General features: G+C 39.5%; 1 protein-coding gene across 6 annotated transcripts in view; it reads right to left on the reverse strand.

Annotated features, from left to right (window-relative positions):
- The window catches only part of FAM169A (family with sequence similarity 169 member A), a 35,707-nt gene that overhangs the window by 12,671 nt on the left and 2,656 nt on the right, over positions 1 to 20,380 (reverse strand). For 4 of the 6 annotated variants that reach the window (XM_058169179.1, XM_058169177.1, XM_058169180.1 and 1 more), the window contains exons 2-5: positions 4,627 to 4,763; positions 2,713 to 2,812; positions 2,135 to 2,220; positions 1,263 to 1,434 (exon numbers count right to left, since the gene is read on the reverse strand). In XM_058169179.1, coding sequence (XP_058025162.1) covers positions 1,263 to 1,434; positions 2,135 to 2,220; positions 2,713 to 2,812; positions 4,627 to 4,761 — 493 coding nt within the window. In that variant the 5' untranslated portion in view covers positions 4,762 to 4,763. Of the gene's footprint in view, positions 1 to 1,262; positions 1,435 to 2,134; positions 2,221 to 2,712; positions 2,813 to 4,626; positions 4,764 to 6,595; positions 6,662 to 20,380 lie in introns of those variants that run through there. The other 2 variants (XM_058169178.1, XM_058169176.1) reach the window with 1 other exon arrangement.

Raw genomic sequence — 20,380 nt, forward strand, 5'->3', positions numbered from 1 at the left:
CCAAGGTTTGGCAAGTCATGGCAGAAGGGAGGGCCATCTGGCCAAATATCAAATTTCTAAGAGCTTTTCAAGGCCATATAATTTGTTGCACTTGGCAATTTCCTTGGAAATTAAGAGAGGGTGGGGAGGGGGAGGGGGAGGGAGAGAGAGAACAAGCAATCATTACTAATTCACCAGGTTCTTTAGACATTCATTACATGGCTTTTTTAAAACTATTGCAATTTTAAACTGAACAAAGGAGGATTGTTTTCTGCTTACAAGAAGAAAGAACAAAGGGAAGTTTGCTCTGAGGCCCTCAGTTAAAATAGATGTATTCTCCATGTGAGAATAGCAATAAAGGAACAAAGTCACTGGTGATCTGTCCTATCTTTTAGCAGTCTGTAAAGACAAGGAAATGAGCCGATAACTTTAAATAGGATTTAATTTAAGATGTCAAGAATTAGCAAGTTTGGTGACATCAATCTCACTCAACTGCATTTAAATCTGGATAAGTAGATTTGAGAGCTGAAGAGGTAACCCTGGCTTATTCTGTAAGAATTTAATTTCCTTCTTTAATTTCCTTTTTTCATTGATTTCCAACTTTGAGTGTCCATATTTGGCATTGAGAATTGAAATAAACTTATATTCTCACAATGTTCATAATGCTACCAGCGTATCTCAGTCTGAACCAACATGATTAATCACAGATACAGTGCTGACAAGCTTGCCATCCATGCTGAGACTGCTCTGAAGATGTAGAATCATGAATGGAAGCCCAAAATCTTCCATAATCTTCTGTCAGATTGTATGACAAATGCTATATCAATGCACAGCTGCAGTAAAAGCTTGGGTTGGAGCCAATAAAATGAAAGTCATCTAGATAGGTGTAAACATTTTTTTTCTGAACTAGAAAACTTTTAAGGATTACCTCTTTCTATAAATTTGTTATAAAGCTGTTTCCTAGGCTCCTAGAACTATATGATTTCTATAAAGACAATTTTACAAGTTTATGCTACCTTCAGGGATAGTAGTCAGGTTGATAAGCAGTTTCACCAACAGCAATCCCACCATCATCACTAATAACCACAACCAGCTCCAAAGGAATGTCCTTTTCTGTATCCTACTGAATAGGTAAAAGTGTTCCTTGCCATTTCCAAAATAAAAATGCAAGGGAATTGTGGACATAGACTGGTTCTTTACAAGTGAAGTTAAAAGATTGGCTTGTTTATTTGTTTTTTTGCCTCATATTAAATTAATTTTTCCATTTGGAAGAACAGACTTACCTGGCAGTTTTATAGAATAAAAACCAATAGCCATTCCTTTCTTCCACAGAATTTTTGCATAATCGTGGCTACCATGGCAAAGGAACGGGACCTCATTTTTCTCAATTTCTTGTTTACGATAAATTATTCTGTTGAGCACATAAAGAACCACTCTTTCCCCAATTGTTTTTGCCTACAAAAACACATATGAATTAGAAAACATAGCCCGAAGTCTCATATAGTTAAAATCCATATTTATACTTCCAAAAGAATGAAAGCAGAATGTGGTTTTATTTTTGATTATGGTTTTAGTTGTTAGTTAATTTGCTTATATTTCTAAAGCACCTCAAACAGTTTGGGAAAAAGTAGATATACATATTTATTAATAAAATAAAAATGAGGAATGGACAAACCTATTAGGGCAATCCTATACTATGAAGTTGATTTAAAGTGGCTCAAAAATGAGGATACAGAAAGAAAATATATAAATCCGATAATGTTGGGATCGGACGGCTAATTCTTCAGAGCTCAGAACTCATTGAAATAAAATAATTTGAATGAAGTTAGCTTGGATTATACAGTAAAACAATAAGAAACCCACAGGTGAACTGCAAATCCCAGCAGCCCTAGTAATGACCAATTATGACCAATTATGAGAGATGCTAGAAATATAAAACAATTGCAGTCATAAATCCTTATTTGAGGCATTGTCCATATTATAAACTACTCATCACCACAATTCAAAATGTTTGACACAGCTTAACTGTATACAGAGGCAATTCTATTCCAAGTAAATCAGACTGCACACTTGAATAAGCCAGACATTTCTTTTATTTATGTTAAGCTTTAGATTTCATTATCAAATACTTTACTAGAGGTACAACTTTATTTACCCGTAGAAGTCCTTCTCTAGAAGGAGATGATGTTCTCAAAATATCATCGATAGTCCACCACTGATCAGCCAGAAACAAGGCAACAGCTCAAAGAGGAAAAGAATGTAAAGTAAGAATGTGTTCAGTCTTTCAATTCTAATTATGCCTAGTAAATATCATTGGTTGCAGAGATATATATTTCACATTGGTTTTATTCTTAATTATAATACTAAATGCATGTTCAGTAAATGCATTTCTTAGAAAGCTGGGATCGGTTCCATTTAAGAAGCAGTCACTTCCCAGCTAGGTTATCCCATCATATGTTCATTTTCAAAAGATCTGTGGGTTCTACATGCAATCAATGATTGAATCAAGTCTTTCAAACGTTATAAAACTGGAAGGGAGAAGCTATTCACACCAAAAGGCTTTTCCCCCAGTTTCAATTGCATCCCCGTTTTATCATGATTTCTACAGTATTTCTAAACCTCTCTTATCATACAACATGATACAACACAAAAGCAACATACAACATGGGAACCGAAAAAAGAATAACTCAGATCAAAATACTACACTGTTACAATTCAAAATGTAAGAGAAACCTGCAAGCGAATCCTCCGGTGCAAATAAAGCAAGGACTTTGTGTCTTTCTTCTCCGCCATAAAGGGGGATGAAGCCTACAGTTGACAAACAAATTGGAACCTAAGAGAGAGAGAGAGAGAGAGAGAGAGAGAGACGGAGAGGGGGAGAGACGGAGAGGGGGAGAGAGAGAGAAAGTTCATCATTGTTATTTCTATTCATTTGGCTCTGGAAATTGCTGACAGTACATTCTTAAACCAAGAGACATTACAGAGAGAGACTCATGCCCATAACATTGATAACATCACATTATCTATGCAATTCTTTCTATGTGGAGCTGTCCTTGAAGGAAGTGGTAGCTGGTACATAATACAATAGCTTGTTTTTGGACTGGCATTAGTCAATTTAGCAGAATATTATCTACTTTGGCTGTCAGTAGGCTTCTATGTGAACTCAAGAAGCTGGTCACATGTATGATCCACTTTGACTTAAGAGCACAAGTGTCAAACTCAACTGCATTACGTGACATCACGTGATGCATCGTGATATTTTTTGCCTTTGAGGAGCCATGTGTATGTGTGTGTGTGTGGCCTGTGTGTGATGGGCCACCAGTTTGACACCCCTAACTTAGAGCTTTGTTCCATTCAGGAGCAACAATATGCCCACCCTAACTGGGAAAGAATGCTCTGGTTACCCATTCTCAAATGACTTGAGGGGGAGGGGAGAGCTGGGACCCAAGAATGATACTCTGAGCATTCTTTTGTGGGGAAAAGCTTCCCTGCAGAGATCAGATGCACCCCTAATGATTCTGATGAGTTTTTTTGATGACAAAATGGTGACATCAGTCCACTGAATGACAAAAATATGCCTAACACTAGCAATAATTTATTAACAGTATTTACTAGCTTTAACTGGTTTTGTTTATATAAATATATCATAGTTATTTATTATAAGCTTCCTCGAGTTGTAAAGATGGTTGGCATACATATGATTAAATATTAAATTAATTAAATTAATTGAATAAATAAATAAAAGAAATCATTAAGACATACAATAGAAACAATAATAAGTTCATTTGCCCCAACCTTCCAGCATTTAAAGGCTAAGATAAAATGGCAAAAGAACACACAAAATAGTAAGCCTTTTGTTTTGCTGAATCAATTATTAAGGACTCAAGGCTGCAATCTAAAAATAAAAGTCCAGCTGTTAAACTTCTGAAACAGCAATAACAGAAGACTGTGGAATCCTCGATGCTCTCTGAGCTTGGTTATTTGTTTGCAGACATTTCATCACTCAACTGGGTAACTTCATCAGTGCTAGAAGGTGTGTAGATTGCTCCCTATTTATATTCAGTTACTTGCCCTTCTAGTGTTGGTAGGGCTAGTTTCACCACAAGTAGTTCAAGAAACTATTTAGTAGTTTCTTAATTAGAGCATTGTTTATCTTTTTATTATTATTATTTTGCCTGGAGTTGATGGCTGCTGGAGAGGATGTGTTCTAGTTATTTTTACTTCCTTCTTAGTTTTCTTACTGTCACTTTTGAATGGCATGTAAAAATGATGTGAGACCCCTCACCAACACCCGGCAGAGCAAGCTACTGCATATAAACAGAGAGCAAAGCACATATTAAATAGCGCTAATGATGTTTATCTGGTCAAGTAATGACATGTCTGCAAGCAAACAACCAAGCTCAGAGTGCACCAAGGATTTCACAGTTCAGTGCTGTGCTACATATATTCTCTTGTACTGGAGATTATTTGTTGAGTTTTTTCCTTCCTAATCTAGATGGTGATTAGCGAGCCTGCAGTGAGTGCTCATTACCTATTTGACAACACAGTTTCAGGAATCTGGAAGGAGATTTTGAAAACCGACTTAAATAGTACAAATAAAGAATATCTGTAAACATTAAAATGAAATAGCAATGATTCCAATCTTACCTTGATATTATCAACAAGAGAGAGATATTCCGGATTTTCTGGATCTCCACATCTAAGTTCAGATAGATAATCCTCTCCAGAACTCTCAAGATCTTCATGACTGTAATTATCCAGGAGATCCACAGGGAAGGCCATCCCTTTGGGAGAGTTCACAAACATATACAGAATTATTACTGTAATCATTTCATCTTAGAAATCCAAATAGAATTTTTAAAAGTTATATGTACATAGGAGAAGCCCTCCCCAAACTGATAAGTGTCCAGATGTTTAGGAAGTGCAACACATTTAACAATTACAGGCTAGGTTTTGAAACTTAGTTCCAACACATCCTCAAGATGTGAAATTGGAGAAAACTACTTATAAATAAAAAAAACTGCATACCACCCCACTCATTTTTTTGTACCTACTCAGAACATGCTATCTAAAGTATACATACAGCAGCTCATGAAGATATTCATGTAGTCCTCAGTTTACAAAAGCAATTGGGACTGGAATGGCCATTGCTAAGCAACATGATCACAAAACACATCACGTTACCATACCACTTAGGAACAGGAGTTTCAGCATTGCTGGTTATGATAATTAAGCGAGGACTGTGCAGGTCATTAAGTGAGAACCTCACATAACCAACATCCAACTTCCTGCCAGCTTCCCCACTGACTCTGATTGTGGAAAACCAGCAGGGAATGTCAGAAATTGCAACCATACAACCATGGAAATGCTATGATAGCCGGAACTCCAAAGACTAGTCATAAGTCTGCTCATTCAGTATTACTGCCTTTTCAAACAGTCACTGAATGAATGGACATAAGCCAGGACTATCTATTGCAAAGAAGCGGGTGGAGTTGCATCTTGATAGAGACTAAATCATGATTAGTAGCTCTGTGCTTGTTCCTACTACTCCGAACCACATATTCCATCTTTCCATATTAACTCCATTTTCATTTAACCTGCAACCCTAAAAAATTAAGAGCCATGGTGGCGCAGTGCTTAGAATACAGTATTGCTGCAGGCTAGCTTGCCAGGAGTTCAATTCCTTCGATCCTGACCAGCTCAAGATTGACTCAGCCTTCCATCCCTCCGAGGTCAGTAAAACGAAGAACCAGATTGTTGGGGGCATTTCAAACTATGGCCCAGTTAATCTAGAGACAGAAAATGCAATGGGACTTTTTGCCATAACAAAAATAACAAACAAAAAGTGACAATGATGTTCCAGATGGTACGCACTTCATTTCTTAAAAAGTTACTAAACCAGGATTAAACAGGAAATTGTAAACTGGATGAACTTTCACACATACACACACACACAAACACACACGTACATACAGTGGTTCCCAACCAGTGTGCCGCGGCACTAAGGGGTGCCGTGAGATCTTTTGAGGGTGCCGGGAACTTTTGAGCTACGGAGATTTTAAATATCTATTTCCTTATAAGGGTGCCGGGAACTTTTGAAAGGCTTTCCAAGAGTGCCTCAAACAAGAAAAGGTTGTGCCTCAAACAAGAAAAGGTTGGGAACCACTGCGTACATACAAATACTTTGCTCTTCTCCCAAACAGCTTACAGCTGAAGTACAATTCACAAGTATCCTTTCATCTAGCCATTATATATTTTAAAAGTATTCTCTATTAATTAAAGTTCCCTAAAATAGTTAACAAATTAAGGAACAGAAACCAATTTAAAGATAAAAACATGTTTACACAGTGATTAAAACACAAAAAATAAAAATTAGCATTTTAACAAAAATGATCAGAACATCACAGCTGACGTTTCTATCGTGATTTTTGACTGCCTCAAAAAGGGCAATTATCAGCCACTACATAAAGTTTCTAGTCATTCTTATTTTAAGAATAGAACACAAAACAGAACCTAGAATGAAAGAGGGAGGGAGGGGAACAGAGAGAGAGAATATGAATGAGGATGAATTTTCAATTACTGAAATGTTCAAGAAGAAAAATTAAGTAAAAGTTACCTATCTGCATTCCAGGTGCTCAGTGTAAAGATCTTCCTCTTTGCTGTTTCTTTCATAGACCACCCCCTCAAAAAAGGCAAAAATACTGAAGATTTCAGAAAACAAAATTATCCGTTGGACTTATTGTGATGGTTCTTTGTCTACAGACAGGATCCTACAATCGGTATCTCCCTCCTAATAGCCCTGGGGGCAAAGCTAGAAAAATGTGCTGTTTTCATACAGTGTAGCCAGGAAATTCTATAGTGGGACATATAAAAGCTATTCCTAAAGGTGGACTCTTACAATCATAAGGCCCCTAATCCCCACTGGGAACTAATTTCTGTAATACTCTCCCTGGCTGAATGGAATCGCAGCCAATTTATGAAAGTTAAATTTATAAGCTTTATAAAGGAGAATATAGAGGACTATCGTAGTTGCTGTCTGCCAGAGGCATTTGATGTGGTTGTCCTAGTCAAAAACGCCAGAGGTTTTTGTGGGGTGGGCTTATTTGGAGTCTCATACAGTATGTTAATCTGATGCAAACCCTGATCCACCTGGAGATTATGATTGGTAAAGATTTGAAGCCTAGGTAGGGATTATCAGAGGGCAGAAGGGTGGATCCCTGATGAAAAACAACTTCACTTTAGTTATGAAAGTTGGGTCTAATACAGAATGATGGTGTCCAGCTGAACACTTTCTTTGTTGAGAGCGCCCATGATTTCTGACATCCACTTGACAGGGTTCTGGCTACTAGAAACAGTACTTCGTAAGTCAGATGCTCTAAAACAGGGATGTCAAACTCAAGGCCCGGGGACCGGATCCAACCTTCAGGGTACTTAGATCTGGCCCATGGAACCACCCTGGAAACAGCAAAGGACCGGCCCACAGTGCTTCTGCCAGCAAAAATGGGCTCCCAAGCTCAGTTTTCAATGGCAAAGGGTTGCAGGAGGCCATGGCAACCGAAAACGGAGCTTCGGAGCCTGTTTTTGCTGGCAGAGCACTCGGGCCACCACAGGCGCTCCCAACAGGAGTGATGTTGAGGTGGCCATTCCCACCCTGGCCACGCCCCACTCCCGAGGTCAAACGCAACCCTGATGTGCCCCTCAATAAATTGAGTTTGACACCTCTGCTCTAAGGTTAACCTGTCTAAAAAATAAATTTTACCTCAGTTTTTACCATTATAGAAAAGCCTCAGCCAGGGACTCCAACCAAGCACTCTCAATAGACAAGTCTCAGCCCTCCTAGATTTCAGTAGTGGGAATCAAAGCAGTTATCTCCTGTCAGGATCTTTCTGAGCTGTGATCTCCCTATTCGATGACTCACTATCTCCTGGTATCTGTTATGGGATCTTCAGCTAATACTTCAAACCCTAACTTAAGACTTGTTTGAAATTCCTTGGCCCATTTGCAGAAACTCACACTGTTGACGGTTTCTTCCTTTTGGTCCACGTGAATTATTATCTCAAGTGTGGCATCTTGGGGAAGCTATAATGGTCTGTATAGTTTGGCTACAGCAGTCTTGCTGACAAGATAGCCCCCCCCTCAATCTCCAGACATATGCAGGCAGTCCTCGACTTACAACAGTTCACTTAGTGACTGTTCAAAGTTACAACAGCACTGAAAAAAGTGAATTATGACCATTTTTCACACTTATGACCATTGCAGCATCCCCATGGTCACGTGATTTACATTCGGATGTTTGACAATTGACTCACATTTATGAAGGTTGCAGTATCCTGGGGTCATGTAACCATCTTTTGCAACCTTCTGACATGCAAAGTCAATGGGGAAACCAGATTCACTTAACAACTGTGTTTCTAATTTAACAATTGCAGTGATTCATGTAACAATGCTATTAGACTCAGGTTCAGGCTGTATTTCAGGAATCACTGGAAAGGCAAGTAACAGGTCTAGATCCGTTGTGCCAGTTCTCAGAGTTCTCATGCACGAGATTAATCACATAGCCTTGTTATTGGTAAGGAACTTGCTGGTCCTCCAAACATCAATATAATTTATTCAAACACACTGGGGTTGATGTTTCAGTAAAGGACATAGTATGACACTTTCTAGACCAGGGGTCTCCAACCTTGGGAACTTTAAGCCTGGAGGACTTCAACTCCCAGAATTCCCCAGCCAGCAGAGCTGGCTGGGGAATTCTGGGAGTTGAAGTCCTCCAGGCTTAAAGTTCCCAAGGTTGGGGACGCCTGGAAATGATTTTCCTTGTCAGTTGGTAAGTCTTTCTGGACTGGCATTCAGACGAGTATGAGATATTTGAGGTCTTTGCCTCTTCCCAGGACAATCTGTGCTCCTGGGTCACATAATCTACTTTATGTTGGAAATGAGAGGGACAGCCTGATATTCTGCTGCCTTTGCCTTAATGTTTTGTTGTTGCTGCTGCTGTTAGAGAGAGGCTTTCTTTAAACTTAGATCTCATCTAGGCCCTTTCCCTACAGTTTTGCCAGATTTGGATTTAGGATCTATATTCAGTTCTTGAGGTATGACTGCCCCCTGGTGTCCACACCAGCCACCATGCCTCTGGCTGACAATTGAGCACTCTCCAAATTAGTATTTGCCACAAAGGCATTGATCTGGACTATGCTCTCGTTACTCTGGAGGAAGCGACTCAGTTAAAAGTTTGGCCCAGCAATGGTGCCCTTCATTGCAGAGAGGAAGGGATGGGGTGGTGGACTGAGATAATCCAATAATCCAGAGAAGGAAATAAGAGTTTGGTTTTCAGAGAGGATAGCTGCACTGTCTCAGGGGCTTCTCAGAACTTCCAAAAATCAGGAAAGAGAAGACTTCAGCTATAAAGAACCCCTCTATAGCTCACAAGTCCCTTAGGTGATCTATGGGGATAGAGGGACTCTTTCTCTTTGATTGTGAGGAATGAGGAATGAAAACCTAGGGCAGTGATGGCTTTTTGCCATCGTGTCTCCAAAGCGGGGGTCACACGGGGGGATCACGCGTGCGCAATTCCACATCCACAATTCTATGCGCCCCGCCCCCTCACACATGTGCACACGCTCCCCCCGCTTTTGTCACATGATGGCACAGGGGGCCTATTAGGCCTGTTTTTTGCCCTCCCCAGGCTCCAGAGCCTTTCTAGGAGCCTGGGGAGGGTGAAAACGGTCTTCCCCCCCACACCCAGAGGCCCTCCGGAGGCTGGAAACAACCCATTTCCTGACTTCCGGTAGAACTGGAAGGCCCGTTTTTCGCTCTCCCCAGGTTCCAGAGCCTTTCTAGGAGCCTGGAGAGGCCGAAAACGGCCTCCATCCCCCGGAGGCTGGAAACAGCCTGTTTCCTGACTTCCGATGGGTAGAGACGGCCTGAAAACCAGCTGCTTAGCACACACATGTGCGTCGGAGCTGAGCTTGCATGACCACTGTTATGGCACATGCCCACTGATATGGCTCCGCGTACCACCTGTGGCACGCATGCCATAGCTTCGCCATCACAGACCTAGGGTCTCAAAGGCTTTCCTAAGAAACTGACATCTCCAAAGCAAAGAGCCTGCTCAATGTGTAAGTCTTCCTCTTCATCCAAGGACAGTGCACGTTCCTCCTTAATCAGACTTTTCCTAACAGGAAGATATTACAAGTTGGAGGCAACAGAGGTTGGCGACTGGGTGTGTCTTCCTCATTTGGGGACCTGGCTCTACCCCTTTTGCAATTTAGATTGTGATTAAAATCTAGAAGAGAAAGGGTAATGAGAACAGGGGAAACAGGAAGCAGCATCATTTACACATCAATTAGACATTTCACTGTATTAGCTTCCCCACCCCCCAATACCCTCAACACAGTATTGTCACTCTTTTCTCCTTCATATTTTTTCACTAAGTAAGGCTTTTTTAAAAAAAATCTTGGACTTTAAACTCACCATGGAATGGGTGATGACGATGCAGAATTGATCTGAGGAAGTCAGAATGCAATTTAGTTTAACTTGGTTTTCCCTGGGGAGATTTGAGGAGGAGTGGGTTCAGAGAAGAAAATTACTCAAGAGGAACCAAATGAAGAAATTGGAGACTGCCACTGAAGTAATGCAGAAGCATTCACAGACTTATTGGTTGGGTTTGATAGAAAGAAGAAAACCAATTTGGTTCAGTGGTTAAAGCATCAGGCTAAATACCAGGAGACTGTGAGTTCTAGTCCCATTTTAGGTAGAAAGCCAGCTGGGTAACTTGAGCTAGTCACATTCTCTCAGCCCAAGGAAGGAGGCAATGGCAAACCACTTCTAAACCAAGAAAATTTCATGGACTTAATCAGATAGTTTCCAAGAATTGGAAACCATTGAACTGAAAGAAAGAAAAACTGATGGGAAGGCAGAAGGGTGTGTTAGCCTGCCACTCAAAAACAGTCTTCTAGCTTATCCCTAATCCCTATTGGAGACACAACCTGACATATTCCAGGGAAAATTCATTTGGTGGCCCTGGCAGGGATTGTCCTGCTGGGAAGAATAAAAAGGAAGGAAAAAGGGAAGAAAAGAAAGAGGAAAAAATGAAAGCAGCAAAAAACTGCTGACAGTAATATCGAGTCAAGCCAATGGACCACACACACACGAGCAAAAAAGCATCAGTAATGGATCCCACTTTGCTCCACAGATAATCATCAATCTGGTCTAAAGAGTGCTTGTTATGTATTCAGGCTAAATTACTTTTTGTAATCTGTTTAAAGAATGGTAGTACATGCTTATGAGAAGTCATTTTGGAAAAAATGCTTTTCTTGCATGATATAAAGCAGTTACATTAGTTCAGTTATACAGAAGCACAGGCTTTGACAAACAGGGCTGGATACAAGCTATAAAAGAGGATGGAGATGATTGGAACCACTTTGAAAATATAGATGAATAGCAATGAAGAAACACATGTTGGAAATGGTAAAATATTCTAAGACTTTCTATGTGACCTGAGAAGGCCTGATCGAGACTCAGGAATGTCAATAAGATTTTATAAAGGAGCCAATCAGAAAACAGCATTTTAGCAATCTGGAGTCTTTTGAGTATGGCAGCCTAGAATTTGGGGCTAAATTCAGCTGGTCCCAATCATTAGTTTCCACTGAGATGAACCACTTCTTGTGTCTGCACCTTTACTATATTCATTTGAATCTTTAGTTGAGTAGGATATTCAGTTTAAATTTGTAACATTTGGAATTTTTTTATAGTCAATTTTACTGAACTAATAAGCATTTCATCTTGAGTTGTTACTTGCTTAAATAAAGAGGAAATTAAATTTTCCTGGATTATTGCATTTTCTTTTCTGCACAAGGCATCTGATATAGTAAACATAAATTGGAAGATTTTGCCTAGTCTGTTTAGAAGTTGACAGAGGAAGTAAGACAATCAGTAAGCAGCTGATAGAAATGTTTTTGGCTGGACACTAATAAAGCCTGAACAGACCTGAGGCTAGAGGAAGTGTTAAAATGTATACCCTAAACCAAAGACGTTTCAATGGATCCTTTAATATTCAGGAGCATAAGTTACCTTTTATAGACAATACTTCTAAACTAGTTAGAGTTAATAATCCAAAGTTTGGTTCATATCCCTGAATCTTCTTTATGGTAATATGTTTGATATGTTCATCCTGGGTTTCTGGGGACAAATTCTCAACCTAATGAACTAAATGGTTAGGATGCTATTTCCAATAAGTTATTAAAGCATGCTATAATAGATCGATGCAAGTCTATCAGGCCACCTCAACTGGAAGAACTCTTTTAGAATGGTGGTCAGAATCTGGGTGCTTCCCCTGAACCCATACATATCTAACATTTAATCCATATCGGCCTAAAGGTAAAGGTAAAGGTAAAGGTTCCCCTTGTACATATGTGCTAGTCATTCCGACTCTAGGGGGCGGTGCTTATCTCCGTTTCAAAGCTGAAGAGCCAGGACTGTCTAAAGACGTCTCTGTGGCCATGTGGCCAGCATGACTAAACGCCAAAGGCGCATGGTGTTGTGATCCAGGCCCAAGTAGGTAGTAATAAACTTAGTCCATGGAAAAACAAACTTTATTCGAACAGCTGGGAATTACTTCATTCCCAGCGTCGTTCAACTCAAAGGAAAACAAATGCCTCCCAACACAAATTCCTCAGTTATCTCACAAACCTTCGTCCAATTAGGCAAACTGCCAAAGGCCCTTCCTGGCAAATGTCCAGAAGCCACAAAAACAAAGACGTATATGAAGCGGAAGACGAAGCAGAAGATGCAGCTACAACATTGTTTTCCGGTAAAGCTGAAACACCGGTGATGGTCTGTTTTAAGCCTTATGGGAGGAGCCAATCATCTCTTGGCCCTACTCCCGAGTTGTCCTCTCTGCTTGAGCTGCTCTTGCCTTCTGGCAGCTCGTCTCATGCATGCATTAGGAACAGGCTCCTCCTGTTTCTCTGCCTCACTATCAGTCTCTGAAGGCTCTGGAGTCCGCACCTCACCTCCCAATGGCCCTGGCCTCACCTCAGCCTCATCGCTGTCCGACTCTGTTGCCAGCTCCATAGGCTGCTGATGGACCACAACACATGGAACGCTATTACCTTCCCACCAAAAGTGGTCCCTATTTTTCTACTTGCATTTTTCATGTGCTTTCGAACTACTAGATGGCAGAAGCTGGGACAAGTAATGGGAGCTCACCCCATTATGTGGCATTAGGGATTCAAAACACTGAAATGTCGACTTTTCGATCAAGAAGCTCAGCATCTTAGCCATTGAGCCACCACATCTCTACAATACAGTCCCTATATTGGCCTAGATAGACCTAATCAACCATTCTTTCTCTTTCCTTTAAAAACAATGCAACACTCAAGACAGGAGCAGCTGTTTGTGTGGTGCATTCCTTGGGTATTCAAAGCTTTGCAGTGGAAGAATCCAGCAACAAGATTTCTTCTTTGGTTCCTCTTCCAAAGGAGGAAAGCATCTTTCTTCTTTTCCTTTTAAGCTTCCACACATCACCCAATAAACTGTCAAGTCAAATCTTCATCATATCACACTTTGGGTTATGCCCAGTTTATGAGATAACCACCTGATTACTCAGTTAATATTCTGGCTGACTGAATAATGCAGTGTAGTGTTAAGCATCCTGCCACTGTTATTGTGGCTACGTAAACAAGACAGAAAACAAAAATGCAAGTAGAAAGATAGAAGTTTTTTTAAAAAATCTTTTTAAATTAGTAAACACATTATACTTGTCACTGAAGCGAGGCTGCATTCTCAGTTAATCATAATGTGGGGGAGAGAGAGCACAAAAACAGAGGGTTATATAATAGTTCCTTTGTACTAAGATTCAGAAGACAGGGCTACTTCCCTCTGTGACAGCAACTGAATTTTCTATCCTCTTTACAACTATCCAAATTGCCTATGCTGCAAAAAGCACATCCAATGGTCACTGAATATGCTATTGTTGTCTGTTCCAATACAGAACCGAAATGTATTATAAGATAAATGAGCATCATTAGCTTAAATTCTTTGATTAGTTTAGATGTCAGTACGGCTGATAATAAAAACTATATTTTCTGGTTATGCACATGTGCTACAGTGATGCCATATGATTGCAATAGCCTTTTGGTTATATTAGACAGGAAACTGTCTAATATAACATATTCTAACAAAAATGGATAGCAATACAACTTTTATCAAAAAAAAAATGCCTCATCGCGCAACACAAGCTATGAAACGGACAACACAGCCATACATCAAAACATCACAGAAGCAACCAACAGTCTATTACAACCACATGGCATCACTGTAGCACACAAACCAACTCAATTTCTCCAAAGCAAGGGTCTCCAACCTTGGCAACTTTAAGACTTGTGGACTTCAACTCCCAGAATTCCTCAGCCAGCTTTGCTGGTTGTATCTTAAAGTATCTTAAATAAACCAAAAGACCAAATAGCCCCAAGGGAGAAAAAAAACCAAAGTCATCTACATTATGAAATGTGAAGACTGTAACAGCCACAGTGTAGGACAGACATGCAGAAGATTAACTGAGTGCATCCACGAACACCAACTAGCAGTCAGATGACGTAAGAAAAAAATGCCTTGATCTCACAACAGATGGACAGACTAAACCATAATTTTAATTGGGAGAGTGTAAGCATCCTAGGCCAAGCTAAATCCAAAATTCCTAGGGAATTCCTGGAAGCTTAGCATTCAGAAAAATCACCATCTATAGGCACACAGAGATAAAGTCCATTTACAAGCCATTCATAAGAGACAATAAAAAAAAACTACAAAGGAAACAAAAAGACCAGAAAACATCTTCTCCAGAAGCCAACATCAGATAAGCAGGGATTAACATCAGACAAATAATCAAGCAAAAAACAATGCCCTAATCAAGGAACCACCATGAAGAAAACCACACTCCCACCAATACTTATTCCATAACCATCTGTCCATAACCTGGTCTTCCAAGCATGGAATAGTTATAATAAAAGTATTTACCATGAAAGGGATATTCTTATATGATTCTCTAACTCCAGAGTTAATATACGAATTTAACATAGCTTGGGCACCAAAAGACTGAACACTTACCAAAAAAAATCATATACCTGAGGACAAATTTCATCAAATCTTATCACTAGCTTAGCTGAGTAGGCCTAATGAGAATGTGGATTCAACAGTATCTGTAGAATTACACGTTACTCAGGGAACATATCTTTTCCTAAAACAGCTTTTTAGATTAAAAACAAAAACAGACTCCCGGTATGTATTACCTATTGTTATACAATTGAATGTCCTCTGTGCACGTTTCAAAATTCCGAGTTAGCATGGTCAACTACTGTGTTGGTTGGTGTCGGCAACCCACGGCTCCAGAGCTGCATGTGGCTCTTTTGCCCCTCTGCTGCAGCTCCCTGTCGGGTGATCCCATCACTGGCTGGCCCCGCCCCTTACCCTCCCCTCCCAGTCATTCCTCACCTGGCACAAGAAGGTAAGGACGTCGGGATGGAGACTCGCTCCATATTCCAGAGCGGGAGCAAATCACCCCTCTGGGGCGGGTCTCGCAGGCGCTTCTTCCGGAGGCTCACTCTCGCCTCCTGGATGTCAGGATTGCTGTGATACCCTGCCTCCCAGCTGATTGTTGGCACACTGCTATTCTGCCATCTTCGGTGGGCTCCGAAGCAGCAGTGGCAGCAACAGCGTCAGAGCAACTGGCATGTACAGATTCAAGACGTGCACGTTTCTCCTGGCCTCCTTCTGCGATGGGGGTCATGCCTTGGATGGAAGGGGGAGACTATGCAATTGTCAGCACGCTCCTTGGTTGCCCTGCACCTGATCTGCTTCAGAGATGCTGCGGCTCCTGTCGCTCCATTTGCGCATTGGCTCATTCTGGAGACCGAGTACTGGACGAGTGTAATGATCTGTCTGTATCTGTGCCTGGCCCACCGGACCTTGCCAGGCACACAAGAATTGTTCATGTGCCTGATTTGTCCCAGATAAGTGGCTTTGCACCTGCATGGGCAAGTTACATTATTCTGTCTGTCTTGTGCAAACACACACACACACACACATACACACACACACATACAGAGATTCAATGGGGAAGAGCTGTCTTTTATACCCAAACACATATTCTTGCAGCAACCTGCTCTTGTACATAGATCCAGAATGGCTGGAAAGGGGGCTGCTTTACAAACATGCACTCGCTTGTTGGGTTTTTTGTTTTTTTTAGGGTTCTTAGAACAGTTCTTTCACATCTGCTCGCTCTCTCTCTTTCCAGGGGGCGGGAGGGAGAGAGAGGGGGGAAGGGAGGGAGGGAGAGAGAGAGAGAGACCGAAACCAGTTTTCCACAGAAAAGAAAACCAGGAGCCACAAAACTAGGGTAGGCGTGGGTGAGTGGGTCATGTGACTGGGTGGGAGTGACATTGAGTTGGCCACGCCCAACCAGGTTTTGTGGTTCCCAGTGTTTTCTTTTCTGCAGGAAATAGGTCCAAATGGCTCTTTGAGTGTTTAAGTGTGCAGACCCCTGGTTTAGGCTATGGACTGTAATCTAATGTATTTAGAAAATACCAGGTTGAGAGTGTTGCTATACATTCTCCAATTGGTAAACAAGAGTTTTTTCTCCCCGCAATTTTCTCTAAGATGTTCAGAAGAACAGAAATGATTTAAGATATTTTCTAGTCCTCAACGTAGCCAGCTAAATGCTACAATGGGAGTAAAATCTTGGTCACCTAGTATAAAAATAGGTTGTAAGCATCAACCAAGCAGCTCAGATTAACATACCTGCCATATTTTGTGTAATCTTCCAGAAGAAGCTTATGCTTTCATAGATTAGCAAGAGACACAAGTCATAGCTTTCGATCTGAATGCAAAAAGTAGCTGCCAGGCAGCCAATGCTTTTTCTCACTGTGTCAGTAGTTATAACATATTTTAAATTATTGCCAAAATAGCATTTTAAAATTTTACTTTCTTGACCATTTGTGCTTACTGGGAAATTAAACAATCCTGTCACATTCATAGTACACAGAAAGGTTTTTACAATTAAGGTTTATAAACATACAGTGCAATTTGTGGTTTGTAAACAGGTATAGAAAACATAGCAGTATACAATGCCAAATCAAATGGCAATGCTAAGGAATACTCAAACTACTAAGCAACTGCACATTTCAAATGCTAGTAAGATAGCACTTTTTGCAATTCTTCAACAACACATGGAATAAGAACAGTGAGATGTATATGTTGGCTTCATGGATACCTGTTAAAAATGTGAGTGCATGAGACAGACCATTGAAGAATTTGTGGATATAGAGCAGGGGTCTCCAACCTTGGCAACTTTAAGACCCATGCTGGCTGAGGAATTCTGGGAGTTGAAGTTCTTAAAGTTGCCAAGGTTGGAGACCCCTGATACAGAGAAACTAAATGGTTAAACATTAGAAAAAGTGTATACCAAAATAATGTCCCATTATTTAACTCCTATGCAAAATATATACTAAGTACTGCTGGAAATGGAAATTAACATTACAATTGCTCAAAGAAACACTAGGATAGAATAGAATAGGATAGAATAGAATAGAATAGAATAGAATAGAATAGAATAGAATAGAATAGAATAGAATAGAATAGAATAGAATAGAATAGAATAGAATAGAATAGAATTCTATTCTATTCTATTCAAATGGAAATTAACATTACAATTGCTCAAAGAAACACTAGGATATTAAATATGCTGGTATTACTTTAATTCCAGAAGATATTAGATTAGAAACAAACATTATACTAATAACAAAGTTATCTATTAGATATATAAATCTATTAAGGTACAGATTTTTTTTTAGTTTTTCTAGTTTTTAAATAATCAATAATGCTAATGATTTTAGGTGTCCTATTGATTGATTTAACTTTAGCTTTGTTTATGCTATCCAAAGCAGCTTGTTGGGTGAAATGCACAGCTATTTATAGCACAGCTATAAATTGGACAAATAAACAAAATATACTTTCAGTTCCATGATTTTTTCTGCTATAGTATATGATTATAACAGCTGGATGATCAGAAATGATGAATGGAGAAAAATCAATGTCTTTGGACAGTGGTGCTAGAGAAAACTTTTTAGCGTACTGTGGCCCTCCTAAAGAACAAATAATGCAATACTAACTGAAGTAAAACCAAGCTGCTCACCCAAATGCAGTAATTCTGTAAATAAAACTAAGATACTGTGGGCACATAATGCAAACTTGCAAGAGTCAGTGGAGAATATTTGAGCTTACAAGAACTCAGACAGCAGTTACTGATAGATAAGCCTGGCAAAATATCCCTCAGGTTATATGAAGAGTCAAAAGCAACTGAATAATTATATTTTCTTTAGCACTTGAAAATAAAGAATTCAGTAAAAAGATTCTTTTTCTACTGTAACAGTACAATCAAGCCATATTAATTAACAATGTAAATTGGTTACTTCCAAGTAGAAAGAGATTTCAGATACCAAGTAAAAAGATATTTCAATCCAGCTAAATTGATTTTTTTTAAAGAACCAAGGTCAAACTCCCAATTAAAATCCATAGGAAAAAAGTATGGGGAATAACATTAAGGCTCTTCCACAGATGAATCATTTCCTTCTGTTCCAATCTAAACTCTCTACCTTATTCATGCAATGTCCCAAAACTCTCCAAGGTAAATGACAGTTCTACTTAATGTTTACTGCTGATAGTTATTATCATAGGTATTTAAGTACAAGTTGCCCTCCCACAAAGCAAAGAAGAAAAAGAAGAAGAAAAGAAGGAGGAGGAGGAGGAGGAGGAGGAAGAGGAGGGATGGAATTTGAACCCTTTCTATCTAAGCATCCACATGGAAGTTTTGGTATGACTTGTTGCAGTTATTGCAGTACTGTTATTCCTGCCACACATTCCTAATTAAAGTGACTTTACCTTCAAAGTTTTAAATCATTTAGTGGTTCTTGCCTATGATGCTTAACCACATCTTGGGCTGAATTTACCCATTTGTATTTTTAATTTTTTTAAAAAGTGTATTGTTATATAAATCCCTTTGAAAACCATTTTCTACAAGAAACTAATAAATAAAAGTTCTTCAAGAAATGTCTGAAACAGCTAAACCTAATGCATTATTTTTGTTGAACATTTTAAAAAACAAACGAACAACAACAACAAAAGGAATACTGGAAGACTTCAAAGCACATTCCAAAAACTGCAGAGTAAACTTGTTTTTTCCCCAGATAGACATACCAATTTGCCTGAACATTAACTACTATTTTTTTCTCCATATTTCTAGCATGTATCTCATTTGATTTTTATAAATGCCATATGCATTTCTACCTCAAAACCCATTGTCTGGGTTTGACTGTAAGTTAAGAATTTGTCAGCCCACTAGGTGAATGAAACCAAAAAATGGAAAGATTAAAACTACTTTCATTGAGATTGTCTATAAGAAGAATTTTGCAAGTCTGTGTGGCTGTATTTATTGTTCAGTAAATTAGGAAGGTGTCTGCCCAAGTCACTTCTGAATATTATCTATATATCGTGGGCTTAAAATAAGTTATCTCCCATTGCCCTGGCAACAGATCTTGGATATCTCCATCGATTATCCTTCTTACTCTCTACAGAAATATATAGAAGAAAAACTAACCTCTCCTCATCCATACCTCTGAAAAATATCTCTAGAGGATCTTAAAATTAAATAACTTAACAATTAAATAGTTTGCTTAGGTAGCTTTCATGAGAATAGAAATCCACTATTAGAGGCCATCCACCTGTCTACCATCTTCTAAGGCAGACAGCTCCATTGTTGAACAGTTCTTACCGTTAGGAAATTGTTTCTGATATCTGATATCTTGTAATTTAATCCAACTATTTCTTGTTGTGTCTTCTGGGCAACAATGAACAAATTAATTCTTTCTCCTACCTATCAGTCCTTCAGAGATCTGAAAACTATCTATCTATCTCTAAAAAAGTATTTGCTGCCCATCTTGTAGCCAATGACTCTAGGCGGCTAACAACATAAAAACATTGAAAAACATTAAAATCATCCATTACGAAAACACAACAAATAAAACATCAAGGAGACAAGACGGCAAAGAAGCGAGCAGGACACGGGGGAGGGGGGAGGGTGAATTTTAATTAGTCAACCACCTTTAGTATGAAGCTCTCTCCCACCCAGTCTCCAGCCATTTGGCAGAGCCAGGTCTTAAGGCTTTTTTGTCACATCAGGAGGGTGGGAGCCCATCTCACCTCAGGGCGTAAGTTTCTCCAGAATTTCAAAAACATCACAATGACTGAAAATTCCTTAAATTGTAGTTCACTTGAAAAATATTTGGCCAAAGACTATAGTTCTGATTCACAGCTTTAAATATGAATAGTAGTAACGACAGAACTATAAAGTCAT

Source organism: Ahaetulla prasina, chromosome 2, assembly GCF_028640845.1.
Source record: "Ahaetulla prasina isolate Xishuangbanna chromosome 2, ASM2864084v1, whole genome shotgun sequence".
Lineage (NCBI taxonomy): Eukaryota > Metazoa > Chordata > Lepidosauria > Squamata > Colubridae > Ahaetulla > Ahaetulla prasina.